The 22,106-nt window shown below is 34.1% G+C and overlaps 5 protein-coding genes across 6 annotated transcripts; 3 read left to right on the top strand and 2 right to left on the bottom strand.

Annotated features, from left to right (window-relative positions):
- The first annotated feature begins 50 nt into the window (after positions 1-50).
- On the top strand, positions 51-2,501 carry Mys45A (SDA1 domain containing protein Mys45A). The gene has a single exon (XM_076117331.1). It carries the CDS (start codon positions 238-240, stop codon positions 2,422-2,424), a length of 2,187 nt encoding a protein of 728 aa, XP_075973446.1. The 5' UTR covers positions 51-237; the 3' UTR covers positions 2,425-2,501.
- A 638-nt stretch (positions 2,502-3,139) lies between these two features.
- On the top strand, positions 3,140-4,283 carry Lamtor2 (Late endosomal/lysosomal adaptor, MAPK and MTOR activator 2). Its single transcript, XM_076116938.1, has 2 exons — positions 3,140-3,345; positions 3,431-4,283. Exons 1-2 carry the CDS (start codon positions 3,278-3,280, stop codon positions 3,738-3,740), a joined length of 378 nt encoding a protein of 125 aa, XP_075973053.1. The 5' UTR covers positions 3,140-3,277; the 3' UTR covers positions 3,741-4,283.
- Positions 4,284-4,899: 616 nt separating this feature from the next.
- Positions 4,900-10,185, top strand: LOC142974809 (WD repeat domain phosphoinositide-interacting protein 3). Its single transcript, XM_076117336.1, has 6 exons — positions 4,900-5,090; positions 5,172-5,453; positions 5,808-5,959; positions 6,822-7,025; positions 7,152-7,389; positions 7,649-10,185. Exons 1-6 carry the CDS (start codon positions 5,024-5,026, stop codon positions 7,750-7,752), a joined length of 1,047 nt encoding a protein of 348 aa, XP_075973451.1. The 5' UTR covers positions 4,900-5,023; the 3' UTR covers positions 7,753-10,185.
- waw (Translation factor waclaw) lies at positions 9,742-15,730 on the bottom strand. 2 transcript variants are annotated; one of them, XM_076117333.1, is made up of 11 exons: positions 15,569-15,730; positions 13,579-13,765; positions 13,243-13,365; positions 12,657-13,170; positions 12,363-12,573; positions 12,145-12,276; positions 11,915-12,030; positions 11,437-11,669; positions 11,149-11,277; positions 10,840-10,923; positions 9,742-10,715 (listed from the first exon to the last, which is right to left on the bottom strand). In XM_076117333.1, exons 1-11 carry the CDS (start codon positions 15,685-15,687, stop codon positions 10,590-10,592), a joined length of 1,974 nt encoding a protein of 657 aa, XP_075973448.1. In that variant the 5' UTR covers positions 15,688-15,730; the 3' UTR covers positions 9,742-10,589. The 2 variants fall into 2 exon arrangements, with proteins under 2 accessions (XP_075973448.1, XP_075973450.1); XM_076117335.1 differs by lacking the exon at positions 15,569-15,730 and adding an exon at positions 13,844-14,006.
- Positions 15,731-16,187: 457 nt separating this feature from the next.
- Positions 16,188-21,918, bottom strand: rempA (intraflagellar transport protein rempA). The gene is made up of 11 exons (XM_076117332.1): positions 21,645-21,918; positions 20,342-21,562; positions 18,691-20,250; positions 18,436-18,610; positions 18,185-18,363; positions 17,872-18,057; positions 17,163-17,405; positions 16,926-16,998; positions 16,766-16,858; positions 16,564-16,680; positions 16,188-16,480 (listed from the first exon to the last, which is right to left on the bottom strand). The coding sequence occupies exons 1-11, from the start codon at positions 21,789-21,791 to the stop codon at positions 16,386-16,388; spliced, it is 4,089 nt and encodes a 1,362-aa protein (XP_075973447.1). The 5' UTR covers positions 21,792-21,918; the 3' UTR covers positions 16,188-16,385.
- Between the last annotated feature and the right edge of the window lie 188 nt (positions 21,919-22,106).

Raw genomic sequence — 22,106 nt, forward strand, 5'->3', positions numbered from 1 at the left:
TAAAATTTGCTGTCAAAGTTCCAACCTTCAACTGTCATTGATGACTTATCATTCACTTCATTCGTTCATCTCGTGTTTTGAAGATTTGATGAAACGTGCGCAAAAGAGGTTAAAAACTATACTATTTATTTCAATAATGGTGAAAAAATTGTCGTAAGACTCGTCTTATGAATTAACCTGCAGATAAAAGTGACAATCTTAATACTTTACGTGTTGGACAATTTATAAGTGGTCAAAATGGTGCGGCATAATAACCAGTTACCGAACAATTTGACGCAGTTACAAAATTTGATCAAGAGGGATCCTGAATCGTACAAAGAAGAGTTTCATCAGCAACTGGCACATTTTGAAACAACTCTAGAAATCTTCAATTTGAATCCTACGCAATATAATAAAAAGCTAGATGAGCAGGCTATGTTTCTGGCACAAGTAGCGCAATGCTATCTTAACGAAATGAAATTATTTCCACAAAAAATTGTTGATATTTTAAAAACGCACAATACTATTCTCCACAATGATATGCGTTTATCTTTGTGCAAATGTCTGATTTTGTTAAGAAACAAGAATTTTATAACCACTTTTGACTTGTTAGAATTGTTTTTCTTACTGTTAAGATGTCAAGATAAACATCTAAGAGAATTCTTGAAGACCCATATTATTACTGATATCAAGAATATTAATGCTAAACACAAGGATATGAAATTTAACTCCACATTACAGAACTTTATGTTCTCCATGTTACAAGACTCGCATCCTAAAGCAGCCAAACTGTCTCTTGATATCTTAGTAGAGCTGTATCACAAAAATATTTGGAATGATCAGAAAACAGTTAACATTATTGCTGATATTGGCTGTTTCTCCAAAATTACTAAAGTCATGGTTGCCTCCTTGAAATTTTTCTTGGGCAGAGATGAGGAAGAAAAAGAAGAAAATTCTGACAGTGAAGAGGAAATAGATCCAAGGGATACCATGATATCAAACAAATTTAATAAAAAGACCAGGAAAAGAGAAAAATTGGTGGAGAAAGTTAAGAAACAGGCTAAGAAATTGAAGAAAAAGAAACAGAAAGCCCCAGCATTTAATTTTTCTGCCTTACATCTTATAAACAATCCACAAGGATTTGCTGAAAAACTTTTCAAGAAATTAGAGTCATCAAATGATAGATTTGAAGTTAAATTGATGTTGTTGGATGTGATATCTCGGTTGATAGGCTTGCACAGTTTATTCTTATTTAATTACTATCCTTTTATTGCAAGGTTACTTTTACCTCATCAAAGAGAGGTAACGCGAATTTTGTTATTTGCTGCTCAAGCTTCACATGAATTAGTTCCACCAGAGGTAGTAGAACCAGTAATGAAAGCAATAGCTAATAATTTTATAACAGAAAGAAATTCTACTGATGTTATGGCGGTTGGTCTAAATGCAGTTAGAGAAATATGTTCTCGATGCCCACTTGCCATTGGTGAAGATCTGCTTAGAGATTTAGTGCAATATAAGAACTACAAAGAAAAGTCTGTTATGATGGCAGCCAGATCACTCATCCAATTGTACAGACAGTCAATGCCTGATATGCTCCACAAGAAAGACAGAGGAAGGCCAACAGAGGCATCTGTGGAATTAAAAACAAAGAAATATGGTGAAATGGAAATTAAAAGTCATATTCCAGGTTCAGAAGTATTATTAGAAAAAGAAGAGATAAAAGAGACAGGCAAAAAGAAGCCTGTTAAAGGAAAGAAGAAGAAAGATGACTCTGACAGTGAGGAATGGGTTGATGTTGCTTCTTCTGATTCAGAGATAGAAATATCAGATAGTGATGAAAGTGATGAAGAGGGAGAGGATGCTGAGGAAGTAGAAGAAGAAGAAGAAGAGAGTGACCAAGAGGGTGAGGAAAAAGAAGGGGAGAATGCAACAGAAAATGGTGAAGTTAACAAACAACCACCAGAAGGAAGAAAGATATTAAAGGCTAAGAGGAAGTTAGACAAGAAGGATATTGAAGAAAAAGTTCAAAGTGCAAGAGAAATTGCTATGGAAACAATCTTTACTGATGAAGATTTTAAAAGGATTGAAGCTGCTCAGCTTAAGAAGAGCATTAGTGGTAGTAAAAGAAAGAGCAATGTCATAGAAGAGGAAACTAATGAAGGAGAACTAGTTCAACTTGCTGCTATTGAAAATATTCACAAGAAAAAGAAACATGACTATAATGCAAGACTAGAAAGTGTAATGAAAGGCAGAGAAGAACGTGATAAATTTGGATACAAAGATAGAAGGAAGAATATTCACTGCTCAAAAACTAACAGAGAGAAAAGGAAAACTAAAAATTACCAGATGGTTAAGCATAAAGCTAAAGGGAAAATCAAGAGGTCTTTCAAAGATAAACAAATTGCATTCAGAAATTACTTGATCAAGCAAAAGAAAATGCGTTAGCCTTAAATCTATTAAAATAATAAGGGATAACTTGTAACCAAGAAAATATAAGTACATATTATATGAAAGTGATTGTTTTATTTCAATGTATTACTTAATCCTTGCATATATTCGATAACTATTGTTACTTTTTATTTACTATTCTAATATTGTTGTCACCATCCTGTAATCGCTACCTATCACCGACATAATAATGCTGAGTAAGCTTGGGTAGTTAAAAAGACTGTTCAGGCAAATAAACTTATGTAACTCAATTATTTAAGCCAAACTACCAGATAGAAAATATCTAGTTTATTTATAGCCAAGATGCATATAATACATCTTGTGTATATTCCCAAATGTATCCATCTTGTTTGTTTTTTTTTTTAAAGACAACTCCCGCACTAAGAATTGCTCTTGTGTCGCGGGGACTTTTACAAACATACAAACAACGGACACAAAGCACAACCAGACCCGAAGCAATTATTTGTGAATCGCACAAATAATTGCTCAGTGTGGGAATCGAACCCACGACCTCCCGTTGCAGTGGTATCGGCGTGGCGACCTAAACCACTGCGCCACGGAGGCAGTCAAATGTGTTCATAGGAAACGAAATTAGGTCTAATAGAAATGCCAAACGTTATCAGTTCGTTGAGCCTATATGAACGCAGCAAGAAACATGACAGGATGACTTGAGTCTTGGTCCTGCTTGACAAATGCTCGACAGTCGACAGTCACGACATTTGTATATAATCTATGGCTATAATAGTGACATTTTCAGCTGACAGTAAAACAACAAACATTGTGCGTTATTTTGTTAAATAGTTGGAAATAAATAAAATACTGCGAGCAAGTCAACTTAAAACGTAGCATCATGTTGAAACCAAAGGCATTAACTCAAGTACTGAGTCAGGCAAACACTGGAGGTGTTGAAAATACTTTGTAAGCATACAAAAGTTTTTGCTTTATGTACAAATGCAACACCCAATCAGTTATTTCATTACCTACTTTATCAATATATTTGCAGGTTATTGAATCATCAAGGGGCCTTATTGGCTTATTCAGGCTATAATGATAAGGATGCAAGAGTTACAGCAGCGATCGCCAGTAATGTTTGGTCCGCTTACGAAAAACACGGGAGAAATGTTTTCAAGGAGGATAAGCTGCATCTAATACTAGTCGATTGTTTAAATGGGAAAATTGCTATTACACAAGTAGCTAATTTATTACTTTGTCTTTATGCTAAAGAGACAGTTGGCTTTGGTATTTTGAAAGAGAAAATTAACGCTATTGCTCAATACCTTGAGGGACCTCTCAAGCAAGTAGCTAGTTCATAACATTTTAATTTTTATAAGAAAAGATTTGATTGTTAAGGAGCATTGCTTATCTGAATTATATTGTAATGTATATAAGAATGTAAAATTAGTTACTTTTTATTTGTAACTCCATTTTAAGATTCAGATATAGTGTTACTATTTTCTACACAAAGCGAGTATAAAAGATTAAAACTGGTGCAATTTTGTAAAAATGCATTCTTTTTTACGCAACAGTTTGTTTGACTTATGTAAAAGTATGTATTCATGAGCACTTAAACATGAGCAAATTAGTTGTCAAATAGACGTTAACAGTGAAATTGACTCTATGTTTTCTCTTAAAAATTGTATCACAGACTGAACTAGCGCAACAATTTTATATTCTGTTAAAAAAATCTGCATATTCTTATTACATTATAAATGTGACATTTGAATTCTTTGAAGTAATAATTTAACAAGTTTGTGGTTCAGTCTGTACAAATGCAAACATAACATAATTTTAAGAATTAAAGTTATATCAAATTAATTCGTGTTTATAAACTTTATTAAAATGATTTCATTATCTTATTTTTTGTTTTATTTAGAAGATTATATCATTTGGAATGACCATTTTCTTCCCTTCAGATAAGTTCATTTACAATTTAGCTAGAATTCCAAGTTTAACTTAAACAGTAAAATATGGGTTTTGGTTGATTGATTAATAACCAATTCATACATCTATTTTACCTAATATACAACTATTTTGAGGGTAGGTATTTTTAATGTTTTAATTTCTACAGTCAATAATAATATGTTAACTTGAACATTTATTTATTTTTATATGTTGCTTAAAACAATGCTAAAGACAGCGATTTTATTTACATAAAATGAATGTGTACCATATCATTGGAAGCTAATAATAATATTCAGTGTGTTCAAATCTGAGGCTGATAAATTTAATGGCAGGTTTGCTTTGGTAGGTATAGGAGCCTTGGGTTATTTTTGTTTATTATTTATACTAAGTTCCAAGACATGCGGCGCCCGCGCATCAACATTTTTTTTTTCCTGATTTAATGCATGTTATCCTTGTTCAGATTCTTGTCTTGAAATAAACTGGATAGTCAACACTCGACCAGTCAACCATCAGAAAAGCAATAATTTGACAGATATAATATTTTTTCTAGTTGGCAATAAAAATAATGGCATTGGCATTTGTGTAGCAAAATTTGTTGTCAAATTGCCGCAAAGTTGTGTGAAGTGTATTGAAGATAATTTTTATTGTTTTGCTTGAAGAGTTTTGTCCTACTAAACCGCGATCTGCTTGCACAATGAATTTATCTGAGGATAATACGTTTGGGAATGGCCTTTTATATGTGGGATTTAATCAAGATCAAGGTAATTGAAGCGATTTAGTTATTCTTTATTTGCTTGCGCTTCATGTACAAATCATTTACAGTTTTGTTTTGCAATCTGTAGGTTGTTTTGCGTGCGGGACGGAGAATGGATTTCGGGTGTTCAATAGCGACCCACTTAAAGAAAAAGAACGACAAAATTTCGCTGAAGGCGGGCTATCCTACGTCGAAATGTTATTCAGATGCAACTATATGGCCTTAGTTGGCGGTGGTAAAACCCCCGTGTATCCCCCAAACAGAGTAATAATATGGGATGATTTGAAAAAAGATTCAGCAATATCTCTTGATTTCAACAGCCCTGTCAAAGCTGTGAAACTAAGAAGGGACAGAATTGTTGTTGTTTTGGGTAAGATATTTTATCAAAATACTTTACAGTTACGAAATATGTTTTGTCTAATAAAGACATGTTAATTAAATTATTAGAACAAGCTGCCCTTTTTAAAGTGAGAGAAGTGCTTCATCTAATGTGATGTAATGTTTATTGTTGTTATAGCTAAAGATATGTCTTAGATGGGTCAATAAACTATCTAATCTAATAAGAAATACTGACACAATAAAATAGAAGATTGTTGTTGGAAATAAACTCTCTTTTCAACCTTTGTAAACAATGTCAAATAATCTTTAAATACTTCTCAAAGATCATAGATATTCTTATCTACTAAATATTTTTTTAATGAAGATTTTGTTTACTTAATTGTAGAAAACTTGATCAAGGTGTACACATTTACTGCACAGCCTCAGTTGTTGCATGTGTTTGAGACATGTCAGAATGCAAGAGGGCTGTGTGTTGTGTGTCCTAACAGCAATAATGCTCTACTTGCATATCCAAGTCGTAAAACAGGACATGTTCAGGTATGTAACATTCAAACCCTTACTCTTTCTTAAATTCGTTGCATTGAATATATACAGTTAGTGTGACAAAATATTAAATGCATTTGCCAGTAATAAAGGTGTGTGCAGACAGTACCAGATTTTAGTTTACATTATAATTATCTTGCTGGGCACCTAGAGATAAACTATTTTTGTAATACTTATGTATTTACTTAATAATTTCAAGGTCTCACTATGAATTTGTTATGAACAAAAGGTATATTAGTAAATATAGACATTCTAATATAATATGAGTTATTAATTTTGTTCTAATTGTTCAGTTTTCCTTGTATGAAATAGTTTTCATTTGAGCAACATACCGTAACAGGAAACATTATTATTATTATTTATTAGGTGTTTTTATAAACAATATGCATGCAATCCACAGAAAAGACTTAAAAATAAAAATGTATGTCATACAATTAAGTTTTCTAGTATGTTATTGTGAATGTAACTGGCAGCGAAAGTGTCTTGCACAAAACAATGAATTATGCATAGAGTTTTTGTGTCTTGTTGGAAAGATAACACAAATACTACCAATGAAATGGACAATGTGTGCATTTATGTTTCTTTTTTAGACTGACCTTTCATTGTATCTATAGTATATCAAATTAATTTGGATAATATGATTGTCAATAATTATGATAGAACTAGATTATTGAATCAATGGCTAGGTATGGAGTGGGTTATTATATAAAATTTAAGGGCAGAAGAACTGGCAAGAAACCAACCACTGTCTTCAATCTCTAAATAATTTAAGATATGGTTTAGTAAAGTTTACCTCTGCGTCAGCCATAATATATTCCCCCAGGGTGGGTTATAAAAATTTAATTTCTATCCACAGTTAGTAGAACTGAGCAGTCATGCAGGCCCTAGCACAGCACCAGAAGGACACCTTATAGCAGCTCATGAGGCACCACTCAGTTGCTTGGCACTGAATGTTGGTGGAACTAGACTGGCTACAGCTTCTACTAAGGGCACTCTCATTCGGGTCTTTGATACATCTACTGGACAAAAACTTGCTGAGTTAAGAAGAGGCGCACATCAGGTAAGGTTCTTTGTTATTATTGGCTGTTATTTTCCTTTGTTTATAAGTAATAATAATTTTGTGATAAGGTATAGAAGTGATTTGATTTTGTTATCTGCTTCTTTCTACATTTGGATATTATTTCAGGCTACAATTTACTGCATAAACTTCAATCACTCAAGCACCAATTTATGTGTGACATCAGACCATGGAACAGTGCATGTGTTCAGTCTTGAAGACGAAAAACTGAATAAGCAGTCAAGTCTGGCGACAGTCAATTTCTTACCAAAATATTTTTCAAGTAATTGGAGCTTCTGCAAATTCACTATACCAAATGGTCCACCATGCATTTGTGCATTTGGAGTAGACAAGAGTTCTATTATTGGTAAGATAACTCTATATAACATAACTAGATAATAGCTTAGACCAAAGAGTAAGATTAATAGTGTGAAATAACTCCTTAAGAATCAAATGCAATTTCCATAGTTGTCTGAAGGTTTTTATTTTTACAATAAAGAGCTGTGTAAATATTGTTTTAAAATGATAACATGTTGTATGAATGTTTTGTTATGACTCATACAATAAATTGTTTATGCTAGATATGGTGTCACATATCTAATCATAATATATCATACTTTTTTCAGTTATCTGTGCTGATGGGTCTTACTACAAATACAAATTCAATGAGAAAGGTGAGTGTACAAGAGATGTCTACGCCCAATTCTTAGAAACTTCAGAAGACAGATAAACAGTTTGCATTCTGATAAGAAAGGATCTGATTTTTCAAAAGTCATGTCACCCTAAAACTGAATGTATTTTAATGAGGTTGTCTCCTATATACTTACATTAGCAATAGTAGTTGAATGTTCAGTGTGAATGATTATGATGTAAAATAAATGATTATTCACGGAACATGTGCACTAAAGTTGTGAAGCTTGTTTCGTTTTGACGGCTATTAATGTTATTGTGATACAATTATTAATTGATAAGTATAGAAATAATGAGATAGTAGAAATTATTTCAATACTCATGTCAGTGTTGCATGTGATGTTCATACAACATTTTGTTTAATTTAGGGGGTGACCTTGTTTCTAAACATTTAGGGAACAGGAAAACAGGGCCACTTGATACACAGTTCATCCCTGAACAACTTCGTTTCTTGAATAAAAACATGTCATTCTATTTACTTGACTTAAAATGAAGTTGCTCAAAATGTATTCAACTCCTTCCTCTAAGAGGTACTCATAGTAGACATATCTTAAGGATGACGAGTTGTTTAGGGTAGAATTGAGTGACTTGACGTAAAATCAAGATGATGTTTTGATATTAAAATATTTTGATAGGCATGGCCCATCTAGTATTAGGGTGGCAGGTAGACTGAGAGTAGGTACCGTACCAGCGCGGCGGCTTCACGCGGCTACTTTGCGATGCTCAAAATATTCAAATTACGTTGAACATCTAAAAGCTAAGAAATTTATATGCACGCAAGCATTTTCTATAATGTTCTATTAACTGCACATAAATACGTATTGATAAAAATCTTGGAGCTCTTCCGTGTAAGCTAGCCGTGAAGGATAATTTGATCGAAAAATGACGATAAACATTTTGTAAATTTATAATATGCAAAAAAAATATTTTTAAAGTGTAGCCGAGTCTGCTCTTAATTTGTTAAAAAATTCCAAATAGTATGAGATTTTTTAAATTTAAATTTTATTGCGAATGTTATACTGTCTGTGTTCTATGGGTTTGTTTTAATACTTATACATTAATATGTAAAACGGTGATTCTGCTGGTGTGAGTGATAATAAAATGACTGTAGTTTATGTTTGGAAAAGTGCTTATAATTTACTGTTACTTTATACTAAGTTAAATTTCGATTGCCTCATTATTTGATCAAGATGGTAGTTTGGTTTGTTGAAAATTAAGACTGGATGATTGTTTTTTAGTTATACTACTATAACTTATAGTATCACAAAATTGAGCATTATTTAAATTAGAATATTTCTAAGTGATTAATTAATACTTCCAGTTCAATATATTGAGATACTCTTATTAGTATATTTTATTATTTCACTTCATAATTTATTTCATCAATCATATGATCTGGAATACATGAATGTATGGTATAATTAGGTAAATGTATTTCAGAATAGATAAAACTCGAAAAACAAATCTCAAGTTAATAAAATAATTGAAAATATTAAAATAAAGAAATAAATATGTAGAGGGAATATTAAATATTTACCTGAATGTTTTTGAATGGATTTATTTACTGGTGCAAGGATTATATAACGCGATAATTGACCAACCAAAGAATGTGAAACATATTTTGTTAATAACGAAATGTCCTTTATTTATTCTAAAGTGATTGTTATAAGAGTTGTATATGGTCTTAGTCACAGCGAAGACAGTACAGTCAATAATTGGCAGACGAATCGGCTTGGTTTTTGGCACACTTGAATGGTAGGAGCGCAATTACGAACTTTTTCGGTACTATTGTGTCGTAACGAATGTTTGCCATTTGAGGACTTAGTTCTTTCAATATCTTCTAGGGGTGCTGAATAATATTTAATTCGAGAAATCTCTAGACCAACTCGATATTTACATTGGTTTTGTAATAGTATTATCATATCTTGGTTTACAAAAAGGCCTTGTAGAAAAAGGATGATTCCGAACGGCAATATTATATAATTATCCTGTACCATTTAAATACATATTCTACACATAAAATGATGTATTAGTGCTACGATGTCAACTGTGCCTTTTTCAAATTGTTTTTTTTTTTAATTAAAATCGGCGTAATGCTATTATACCAGTTAAAAACTATTTTGTTTCATATCATTATGTGATCTCGACGACTCATATCTCTTCGTGATGATTTCCAAATGTATATATTGTTTGTATCATGTGTAAGTATAGTATTTTGTCAAAAATATTGTTTTTAAAATTGGTAGTTAACCGATTCCAAAATTTTATAGTACTTTATAGTAAATCTACACTGCTTAATTGAATACTATGTTGAAGATATAAGGGTGTATTTTATTGACTGTATGATCATGTAATAATTCGATTAAACAGTGTAACTTTTACAGGAGTGATGAATGAGGCTCATAACATTGCTTTGACATAAACTTTGCCAAGTTTGTGTGATTACCTACATTATGAAGATAATTAAACATAATACACAAAAATTGTATCATAACTATGTATACTCGTCTTTGGAATAGTTATAGTAATACCTGTTTAATAAATATATTATTTTTCTGTTCAGTTCTAATTCTTATGTGACGTCATCAGTGCTAGACTTACAAACATATTATTTTACGACACTGGATGATTAGCAGCTTGTAGATTATATTTTTTTAAGAATCATTATATTATTTTTTGTGATGTTTGTTAACCATGCAATGTCCTTTAATTGTAATCAAGTAATTTTTTTAATAAATTAAGTATATTTTTCAAAAAGCTTATAATTTGTAACATTTCCCGTTTACCCACATTGTTATGTTTAATTCAAGGAGTAAGCGGGGTCAGCTCCGTAAAATAAGAAGTCTTAATTACTCTCTATTAAAGTGACTATGTATATTATCTTTTCAATACATCTATGAAAGTGTCTCTTGGTATTCTAATATTGGCGACACTGCGCATTTTCTTTTTGCCCTCTGCTTGCTGTTTTAGTAGCTTTTTCCTTCGTGTCACATCACCTCCGTACTGTAACAATTCAAGAATGATCTTAGCTGATAATTATCAAAATTACCTGTCGTACCTACGTACAGGACATACATTATTCTAATAACGTTTATTAATAAGTTGTTATTAAATTAGCTGTGCTTACCAATTTTGCTGTAACATCTTTTCTGTACGCTTTCAGTGTTTCTCTTGCAAATACTTTTCCACCTACCACGGCTTGAATTGCGACCTGGAGTAGAACACACATTCATCAATCTAATCCATAAAACTACATAAATACAATACGATTTGGTTTAGTTCCGAAAAAATATTTTAGGAAAGACTTATTTGTGACTTATATGTTTCCTTTATAGTATAAGAAAACTCATTGGCAATTATTAATTAGCAAAAAAATGTATAAGGCCTGTTACTTTTGTTTTAAATACTACTACATATTGTTTTTGTTTTAAATTACCTGAACCATTTGGCGGGGTATCATCTCCTTCAGTTTCTCAGTTAATCTTCTAGCGTTATATTCCAAGCGGCTAGTATGAACTATAGTAGATAACTCGTCGACCAAAATACCGTTAATAAGAATATCCATCTGGAATTACAAAGCGAAATGACAATAATGATAATATTTCTTATTCACTACCATATATTATAGTAACTGCAGATAAAATTGTTGCAGCCACGATAAAGGTAAAAGCTCGAAATTTCATTTCACTTCAGTTAAATTTAATAATATTAAAGTACACCTTACCCTGACTAAAGGGCTTGGATGAAATCCGTAATCCTGATAGTCGAAACTGGCGAACCCTGAAGTTATGCTCTTGAGAGTATCATGAAAGTCTATGACAACTTCTGAGAGAGGCATTATATATTGCATCATTGTCATTTTATCATCGACTGCGTTCGCCGGCAGAGGTTTGCCTCGTCTATCTATGCACAAAGACGTCACCGCTCCAATGTATTCAACGGGCGTTATAATCGTTCCTAAGAAAGTAGAATTAAAAAAATTAATAGTCAATAACTCAATACACAAGCCTCAAAAATAGTTAACCAAAATTCAACCGGCGCGGCGCGCCATAAGCATTAACAAAGCTGAATATGTGGCAATACCGACAGTATACTTTCTGTTTTAAAGAAAATATCTGTAAAGTCTAATTGATGAGACACCTAATGAAATAAACTAAAAGTAATTGTGTCTCGCATGATTGCACTCTTTCGGTTCCACTTACCTATAACAAATGGTTCATAGTATTCTGCAATATTTTTAGGATCTGGTAACAGCAATGGATTTGTTATAATAACTTCTTCGCCTTTATATTGTTTTATAGCCTTAGCTCCTTTTACCCTTAAAAAAATGAAGAATTATAAAGTAACTACATACTTACCAGTAACAAGTAGGGAATAATACTGTGCCAACTAGATTCAAGGATTTAGAAGAAGGTAAGGTAAATAAACTTACTTGATTTTATAAGGTACAGAGGGAGCTGTTAATATAGCTTCTGCCTTATATTCTTGTAACAGGCGTTGGGTAAACACTTCCAGATGCAGAAGGCCTAAGAAGCCAATGCGCCAACCTTGGCCAAGAGCAGGACTGAAATAGACAGAACAAATGTTTATAGTATGTGGTTTACATTATGTCATCAACATACTTAAGGTTTAGTTATAATTTTGTCATACCTTGAATCAGGAGTAACAGCAACTGCATAATCATTTAAAGCCAGTTTCTTGATAGCATCACTGAGTTGAGGATGTTGGGACTGATCAGCAGGAAAGATGCCTGCATACACCATGTGTTTAACTGGAGGTACAGTTACTACATCCTCATTGTCTGCTAGCTCTTTGGCAAGTAGCTGGTCTCCAACACTGCCCCCACCTCTCGGCCCACAACCTTAACAAAAATAATCATTATTATTTTTTTATGCTGAGCTGTTTGTGATAGCAACTAATGGCAAGGTTCCCTGATTTACTTACCTACCATGACTACTTGTCCTGCAATGGCTTCTTCAATAGGTTCCTCATTTGGTCTGAGCATAGCAAGAAACTTCACTTGGTGTAGTTTAGAGTCAGATTTCCATTTTACTGCCTGTCCAACTTGAATCCTACCTGAATGTATATAAGCTAGACATAACACTCCTCTATACTTATCATGCCAAGTGTCAATAATGTGAGCCTTAAAGTGTGCTTCAGTATCAACAGATGGTGGAGGTATCCTTGTTATAACTGCTTCTAATAACTCCTTGACTCCCCAACCTTTCTTCGCTGATATACTCAATACATCTTCAGGGTCTATTTTAAAAACAGATTGTAACTGTGCTTTGACCTTATCAGGGTCTGCTCTAGGCAAGTCAACTTTGTTCATAGTTGGGATGATGATCAAATTGTTTCTTTTGGCTAGTGAATGTACGGCTACTGTTTGAGCCTGAACTCCTTCATTGGCATCAACTAACATTATTACTCCTTGGCAAGCTGTTACACTACGAACAACCTTTAAAAAAAAATGATATTAGCAAAATAGTATTGAACTGAAAAGTTTATATGTTACTTTACTTTTTCATACCTCATTAGAGAAATCAACATGGCCTGGTGTATCAATCAGGTTGAGAAGGTACTTTTCATTGTTGTAGGTGTAATTGAGTGATGCTGTTACTGCTTTCACTGTTATACCTCTTTCCCTTTCAACCTGAAAACAATGGATTTTAAGGATAAAAGTATTTACATTTACACAACTTATTACCTTGTCAGTGTCATTTTAAATAAGCAGATTTACTGTAAGTCTTCCCGTCTTAATATTGACTTATTTTGTTAGTAGTACAGCAATAGATGATAAGATACCTGATAATAAAATTCATGTTTACTTAAACATTGAATTAAGTTAAACTTATGTCAATCTTACCTGTAATTGATCGAGGACCTGAGCATTTTCGACGCCAGGTTTAATCGTACCAGTGAGCTCCAATAATCGATCTGCTAAGGTACTTTTTCCATGGTCAACATGTGCGACTATACTAAAGTTTCTGATTCTATTCACTGTTATGTTGTCATTTGCTGCATCCGAACTATTTGAACGTCTTATAACAAGCCTATAATCGTAAATATTTGTAAGTTTGATAAGGTTACATAAAAAAATAAAGTGTATATAAATATCAACACAAAGTTACCTAGAAAATGTTATAGACTTCTTTAGAAAGATGGTCCTCACACCGTTTAATAGTCTGACCATTATGGAAATGTTATTTCATTAATATACATATTATTTTTTTTATTAGAGTATTTTATAACAGACTTTTGAGGTTATAAGTCTCTTGTCAATATGACATTTGTAGAATGACAATCAGCTGTTTTGTTTACGTTCGGTTGCGTTTATGAAGACAAATACAAATTATATCCCGCCATCCTTTTTAAGCACATAGGTAGATTTGTTTATGTTATTGCTCCGAAGACGGTAAGTAGATAGAACATAAAATATGAATTATAAACCATTGAAAATTATGAACCAGTTGGTGTATTTCTGAATTATAGTTCAAGTAAATGTTGCCTACCTATCCAAAAGCATAGTTAGGATTTGGACAAATTATAAGAGCATTTCTCAAAATATTTGACCATACTCTCAAAAATAGTCTAAAAATAAAATTCATATATATTGGACATATTACGCTAAATATAGGTAGCTTAAACTATTCAAATTCTGAATTTGTGATTGATTTTCTGTTTAAGAGATGTTTTATATAAAAAACTGTAAAATATTAGTTAAGGGTAAAATAAAAGTTCTTTTTTTGTTACTTGGAAATCAGTGTAGAATCATAAAAACTCACTCAAATTGTTTTATGTTTTTATATTTTTCTATGTAGATTATAACATTATAACATGTTGAGAAAAGAAAAATTGTGAATAATGTAATACAATATTTTTTATTGGCACTACATCTGCTTTTTTGTTACCATTAACACTTTCTACTCACAAAGTTTTGTTTTTCTATTAAACTGAAAAGGAAGAATGCTATATTTCTTATTTATTATAAAATATCTGTCATAAAGTTAATTTTAAACCATTACTTATTGTCTTTAAATTTAAAATAATAACAATATTTAACATAATTATCAGCTTTATTTAGGGACAGTAACAAAAATAGAAGCTTCGGTAACAAAATTGGAAATGTTAGGCTTAGCATACACATACTTGACATTATCATAAAATGGAAATAAAAAGTAGTAAAAATCAATACAAAAAAAAAAGATACGAATGTTTTAACCATACCAAAAATAAAAGGTTCATCAAATGAACTAAAGGAAACAAATAAAAACTTGTGCCTACTTATTTATCACCTTATTTTTAACAATACATTACAATCAATTAAAAATCCATTCGAAAAATAAAGTAGGTACTTTAGTGCTACGGTCAGCCGATTCTACCCAGCAACCGTTTTTATTTTGTAATATTTATATAGATATATATATTACATATTAGTACAATACATTTATTGTAGTAGTATGTAATCGGCATTATCAAGTTTGGTGCTCGTTTGAAAATGATGCCCTATTCATGTTAGATCCTATGTAACAATTTTCAAATTAAGCAATATCAACGTAACTTTAGAAAGAGAAAGCAATATTATGGTATAGGAGTTAAAAATAAACCTACAACAAAATTTTTATGAGATGTGTACTTGGCTTTTTAAAATCCTTTTTTGTTACCCCGCGTTCCGATTATACGTTACCACGCGAAAGTAACAAACACAGAAGTAACGAAATGAAGGTTTTAGATATTCAAAAAATAAAATTTCCGTTAAATTCTAACAGTTGAAACAAGTATTTTGCATCAAAATGTAGTGCATAAAACTAACTGTTAACCAATTTTAACAAAATATTAAATCACTATGAACTTACCTTGACACAACGTAACAAATCCTGGAAAGAATTTGTGGCAGTGCAGTGTGAAGTGTCTGGTCGCGGTTGTTGTTGACTCCAAAATGTAATTTCAACAATATCGCGAAGTTAAATATCATCTAAAGTGTTGCCACGAGTAAAAACACTAAATAATTTAACACCTTTTGAAAAGAATCGATACGATAATCGGTAACAAAATCTGAATTTTGTTTCGGAACTTTTTATGGGACAATATTAGTTTTGAAATAAAATAAACAAGTATAGCATGTTTTACAATAAACTCAATATTACATGAATTTTAATACATTAATCAGTGTTTTAGGATTAAAATATATATCTAGGTTCTTAGAATTTTATGAAATTATATGAATTCGAAATCACTGCGGTCACCATGGGACAAACTGTTTTCCATACTTCGAGAATTTTGATATTTTAGATTATTACATTTTAAAATTAACTAATCAATTTGTACGCTATTTTGATATTTTGTCTGATAATTTAATAATATTGATGAAGTAATGACAATCGAATATATTAGTTGTAATATCATATTAAAAAAATAATCAAAAACAAAAACATGGGACATTGTGATAGTGGATGTGGTCAAAAAAATTGAGAATTGCTCATAAAGCAAATTAGTAAGATACCTATTATTTATTTTTTAAATAACTAAGTCTACATTACAATCACTTATTTATGGACGGATACAACATATTTATACTAATACTAATTCAACTTTCTGTAATCTCAGCTAGACATAAATGTCTGTAATTAAACATTTTTATTATTCTGTTAAATCGTCATTGTTTCTTCATCGTTAAACAATTTCTTCAATACTCTGATCAGTCGACTCGGGACTCAAGCTCTCATCTTCAGGTTGTTTTTGCAAAGCTTGTAATTGGTTTTCAAATCCTGGAAATAAGAGTGTCTCATAAATATCAGTTTATATTAACAAAGCACAAGCTTATTAGAAAATTATTGGAGAAGGTTCCTACGAGGTGCTTCCGCATGGTTAGGTGCATACTGTAGCAGCAAACGTAGAAGCTTTTCTTCGGTGATCAATCCAGGTCGACCACTCACGGCTCGCAGAAGTTGTTGCCCAGCTGTAACACCTGCGAAAAATATGAGAATATTTAACTAATTATCAATCAATTAGATTGTTCTTATTATTGGATAACTATATAGTTATATTTTTACCTGGATTTATTTCTCCAGACTCTAACATTTTCTTAATATCCACGTAACGTTTCACAAGTGCGCTTTGTTCTTGAAGGGCAGTTGTTTGGGCTCCTGAAAATATTTCCATTTTTTTATTTCGGTTATAAGTAAGTACTTAATTAACTGGCATATAATTCACCTGTATCTGTGTCTGAAGACTTCGCTAAACACTTGATGGCTTCCTTCAGGGCTTCTAGAGCTTTATCATAATTCTGGAAAATAGATAATCATTAAAAAATATCGAAAGATCGTTAAAGATTACACCATGAATTTAAAGACGAGCGATTTACCAGTGACGGCGGTTGTTTAAAACATCAGTCGTGCGTATCTACAAAAACCACAAAAAATACACTATGAGCCCGAAAGGATAACTCACATCATACTCATCGACTTCCATCTTAGCGCACTCTGCATAGAAAGCGGCGAGTTTCCCGTAGGCCTTGGCTCTGGTGTAGAAGTGTAGAATGTGTCGCATGAGGTCGGGGCGGGTGCGCCAGGCGGCGCGGCGCCGCAGGTAGTCCGCCGCCATGAGCTGAGCGCCGCGCTCTCGTGTGGCCGCTGCGAACGTCGCGATGCGGTCCGCGTCACCCGACCGCATCAACCAACGCATCGCTCCTGCCTAAACATATTACAGATTTTCTATGGCTTATTATATTGAGGCGCCCATAGCCAGTTGCGCTCACCGGTCGGTAAACGATCTGTGGGTTAAGCAACCCTTGGCGCGGTCATTCCATAGATGGGTGACCGCATAGTGGTATTTGAACTGGGCGTCTCCGTGCTTCGGAGGGCACGTTAAAAGTCGGTCCCGGTTGTTATCTACTACGATAACAGTCGTTAAGCCATGTCAAAGGCCTTCGGGCGGCTTGAACAACTTTGACACTAGGTTGACCACTAACCATACGATAAGAAGAAGAAGTCTATGGCTTAAAGTAAAGTAAGTTAAAATTATAGATTTAAACGGTTCTTGGAAGAACACTATCATAAGTATTTCAATGTTGTATGCCTGAACTACTTTTCTCTGATGAAAAGTCTGTGTAGGTATTTGACTTAGTTTAAAAACGAATTGTGTTCATGACATTTCATACTTTATCTCCGGCATGTGCGAGTCGTTTTGCAGCTTGGTGGTAAAGTCCCCTCGCGCCCAGCACGTCGGCCAGCCGTCGCAGGAGTGCATCACGACCACTCGTGCCTGCCGGCGCCGCCAGTCTCTCGCTCAACTCCTCTGTCAAAGGCGTGGGTAGCTGCTCCACAATGTCTAACGCTTCTTCGTACTGCAAATATGAACATTTTTGTAAAGTATAACAGAACAGGTACTACATTTTATTTACTGCAATCAGATATGTGAGTACCATCAAGTACCTACCTAATTAAATTATCTAATTGAATTATGTATTTTACCTTTCCGGCAGTAGCTAACAAGGCGGCAGCATGTGAATGTTGGTTTGCCTTTCTCAAATGTGTAGCTAAAGTATTCGCGAGTTCAGGGTCCACCTTGTCACCAAGTGCTTCAACAGCAGCGACTATTGCGTTGGTATCCCCACTGCTAAGTGCTAGTTTTAAAGCCATGTGCACTTTTCCTATAAACAAAAAAAAAACATTTTCATTGGGGATTTATGATGAAATTACTAATGATGTTTGACAAAGCTTACCTGCTTTTTGATACAAAGCAATAGCTTGTTCAGTTTGTCCAGCATTTTCAAGTATACTGGCTGCGTGTAACGCGTGCGTCGGTGTCGTAGATCCAGCACGCCACACAAGGTGCCACGCGCTAGCTTCGGCTGCAACTCGAATAGCAGACGAAACAGCTCCGCACTTGATATACATCTACTAGGAAACAGAAATACACTTAGAGATTAGGCAATAATGTAAGTAAATTGGGACAAATAACCATACACGCTTCCTACCTTTACCGCACTTTCCGTCTTATCTGGCTGCATTTCTAAATACCGTGCCATTTGATACAAAGACGAACGGTTTTTCTGACAAAGTTTTTCAGCTTCTTCAATCCTGTCCATATGACACAATAAACGTGTCTGTTCACCAAAATCATTAGCCCGGGCGTAAGACTCCAAGGCGCCATCCAGTTCACCAATACTTTCCAAGTAGTGACCCCACCACATTATCAGATTTGTATCATTAGAGTTGGCAACATATTGCGCCAATATAGGGGATTGTCCCTGAGCCACCAACATTCTAGGCACATGGGGAACTAGAGTACCTGCATTCTCGAACAACTTTAGGGACGCTACCGTCTCCCCGTTAGACCAAAGGACCTTTGCTAACTTATGCTGAGCGCTTTTTATCAGCAGAATGTTTTCCCCTTCGTGGCTTCCATTTGTAATTTCGTTTAAGCCACCCTCCTTTGCAGATATCAGTCGTGTTATTAAATCTGGTCGGTGAGCTTCTCGAAATAATTCCTCAGCTTCCTCGATCATTCCGAGATTTACGGCCAGTACCGCGACTTTACAAATATCGTCCATATTATTGTCGCTCATTACTTTACGCATCATCAAAGCACCTTTTATATTTCCCATTTTGCCTAAACATACTGCCCCTACATCGGGTCGCTTTCGGGCAACGCAAACTTTAGCTAGGCTATCCCAAATAACGGAGTTTTTACCACCTGATAGACTGGTGCCGACTACAACAGCTTTTTCTAAATAACCTATTGTCATATAGTATAGAAAATCCAACACCTGCCTCACGGTAGCAGAATCATGTTCAGTGACGTCTTCAAATTCGTGTATTAATATTTTTTTGATATTTTGTTGCGATAAAATAACGACATAGGGTGTTTGCAAAGAGCATAACATAAAATCGGTCATAAAATAATCTTCTGTAGAGGAGCACCAGTTTTTGTACTCGTAGAGGGCGCCTTCGTGGCAGAGAAACAGGTGTATGCGATCTAATTCAGCCGATCTCATATGAACTGCTACTATTCTCGGGTCGTTAGTGTCCCATATTATGGCTATTGGGACACTTTGATATGGAGGAGTAGTGTTATCAGAAATTAGTGTGTTTGTTATTACATCATTGGCGACATCCCACAGATAAAGCCTAGGATCAGGGGCTAATCCAGCATTGGCGATACTGAGGCATATGTATCGCCCAGTACAATTCACTGAAGCTCGCATAACTTCGCCAAAATCTTCGATCATTTGGTAGCAATTCTTTGGAGGATAAGGCATTCTGAGGCCTTTTTTTGTAACTTCAGCTAGTTTAAGTGTGCCATCCATGGTTGCTATGACAATGAACTTGCTGGTGTTTGTTACACCAATAGGTTCCCCTTCCCCTTCAGTACTGGGTAGTATACCCAGACTTGTACCAGATACAGAGTAGCATTCTATATGGGGATTAACTACACCAACTAAAACATCATTATAGATGATGAGGACATCTGTTTTCCATGAGAAAGTACGAATCAGAGAGAATTTTAATTCATTGTCCTTGCTGCACATCCAAATCTGTAAAATAAAATACCTAAATAGATCATGCTCACGAAAACATGATAGTTTTAAATATAAAAATCAAAGTTATGAAACTAAAACCAATTACCTGAACTTCTTTACCATCTCCTAGGGCAATGTATTGATCTTTAAAAGCAAAAGCTCTGACTGTGATGGTAGTGTTTATCATAACAGTTGCATTACTTTTATGAGTGAGGGCAATTTCATTGGCAGATTTCTGCACCATGTGTAGATTAGGAGAGTATCCCCAACACACAGGCTGTTCACGAAGCACAAATGCACTTGTGATACAGTTTACATGTAGTAACGGATTCATCAAACCTTCTGATCCCCAACTGACTTCCTTAACAGTACCTTTAACGGAGGTACTACTAATAAGCTTCCAATTATTCCTATGGTCCCTCCTCCATAAGTATAAATTGCCTTGTGATGTGCCACAGCACAAAGTATCACTCAAATTACTGTAGCTAATGCTAGTGAAGATGTCTCCAGCAACTATTTCCTCCTTTTCATTAGGTAATACATCATTGTCACCAGTATCACTATCCCATATTCTTATAAGATTGTCTCCAGTGATCACAGCTACATAAAAGTTACCAGCAAGTTCTATACATTGACCATTTCTAGCTGCCATTCGTACATGAGTGTCTGTCATTAAAGAACCATCATCAGACATAATAAACCTAGTTAAGCTTAGAGCTCCACCAGATTCCCATGCAACTAATAAATAGATGTTACTTATAATACCCATGAATATTATGTTTCCTGGTGCATTTAGTACTTCAGAACAAGCCCCATTGTGGTCTATATATAAAATAGCTCCATTATCTTGAGCAGCATAGCAGGAATGATTATCTGGCTGTGCACCTTCTCTCATTCTAGCTGTTGTCCTTGGTCTCCACGCAGCAAGAGCATCTAACGCATTCTCATCGCCAGCAACTGCTGCACGAGCTAATCCTCTGATTGAAGTCTCAGAGCTTGCCCGAGGAGTGCAGAATGTAATATGTGTGATAACATCACCAAGTTGGTGATGAAATGAAGTCAATGGGGCACCTGAGCTAGATTGCCAGCCAGATAGAGAGCCAGCAGCATCTGAAGCCAGCAGTCTGCCTCCGCCTTGACTGAAAGCCACTGTAGTCAAGGCTGCATTGTGAGGGGCTTCTAAACGAGCCCAGGAGTATTCCAGCCAAATATATAGTTCACCTCCATCCCATCCAACTACTAGTAATCGCCTTGTTGGGTGCCATGCAAGTGCTGTTACTTGGTTGGATAATAAAATTGGCCACTCACATCCTTCTAAAGGAAATCCCTAAAAATAAAAAAAAAGACGTTACTAATGGCAACGCGGTTCCAACTACTCTTTTGGTCTAGGCTGAGCTTTAGTGACTTACTGTTTCTTGGAATATTGTTACAAATCCTCCTTTTTCTTGGTTATAAGATCCTACAGCTAACAGAGGCAAAGACGGATGCCACGAACCCACAGTAGAAACTACATTTCCATCAGTGAAACTAAGTTTTGTATCAATATATAAAGTCATTGTTAAATTTATTTCTTAATTACGTTAACCGCTAAATGCGACTATTATATCATGTACAATTATATTCTTAACTACTGCAAAACCATAATAGAACGTTAATACTACTCTTTACACATTATTGTTTTGATTCTTTATTTTTTTTTCCGTTGCCATGGAGATGACCAGAGACAACTTTTTAATGTTATTTTACGTTCGACCATACTGATCCTGGTATTTTAGCTATATGAATTATGAATACCATTGAAATCATTTGCTCACGAGCTATGTACGAAATACGACCAACTAGACTATTTATAATTGAAAAAATACCATAAA

Source organism: Anticarsia gemmatalis, chromosome 8 (assembly GCF_050436995.1).
Source record: "Anticarsia gemmatalis isolate Benzon Research Colony breed Stoneville strain chromosome 8, ilAntGemm2 primary, whole genome shotgun sequence".
Classification (NCBI taxonomy): Eukaryota; Metazoa; Arthropoda; class Insecta; order Lepidoptera; family Erebidae; genus Anticarsia; species Anticarsia gemmatalis.

Bases quoted from the DNA above. Each gene is read 5' to 3' on its own strand.
- Mys45A (XM_076117331.1), top strand. From the start codon at position 238: ATGGTGCGGCATAATAACCAGTTACCGAACAATTTGACGCAGTTACAA.
- Lamtor2 (XM_076116938.1), top strand. From the start codon at position 3,278: ATGTTGAAACCAAAGGCATTAACTCAAGTACTGAGTCAGGCAAACACT. The intron at 3,346-3,430 runs GTAAGCATACAA...ATATATTTGCAG, and splicing joins GGAGGTGTTGAAAATACTTT to GTTATTGAATCATCAAGGGG.
- LOC142974809 (XM_076117336.1), top strand. From the start codon at position 5,024: ATGAATTTATCTGAGGATAATACGTTTGGGAATGGCCTTTTATATGTG. The intron at 5,960-6,821 runs GTATGTAACATT...TTCTATCCACAG, and splicing joins GTAAAACAGGACATGTTCAG to TTAGTAGAACTGAGCAGTCA. The intron at 7,026-7,151 runs GTAAGGTTCTTT...ATATTATTTCAG, and splicing joins TAAGAAGAGGCGCACATCAG to GCTACAATTTACTGCATAAA.
- waw (XM_076117333.1), bottom strand. From the start codon at position 15,687: ATGATATTTAACTTCGCGATATTGTTGAAATTACATTTTGGAGTCAAC. The intron at 12,031-12,144 runs GTAAGTTTATTT...CATTTTTTTAAG, and splicing joins TCTGTACCTTATAAAATCAA to GGTAAAAGGAGCTAAGGCTA. The intron at 11,670-11,914 runs GTAAGTGGAACC...CTACTTTCTTAG, and splicing joins CTATGAACCATTTGTTATAG to GAACGATTATAACGCCCGTT.
- rempA (XM_076117332.1), bottom strand. From the start codon at position 21,791: ATGACTTTATATATTGATACAAAACTTAGTTTCACTGATGGAAATGTA. The intron at 20,251-20,341 runs GTAATTGGTTTT...TTTATTTTACAG, and splicing joins GAGATGGTAAAGAAGTTCAG to ATTTGGATGTGCAGCAAGGA. The intron at 18,364-18,435 runs GTAAGCTTTGTC...TTTTGTTTATAG, and splicing joins TGCTTTGTATCAAAAAGCAG to GAAAAGTGCACATGGCTTTA.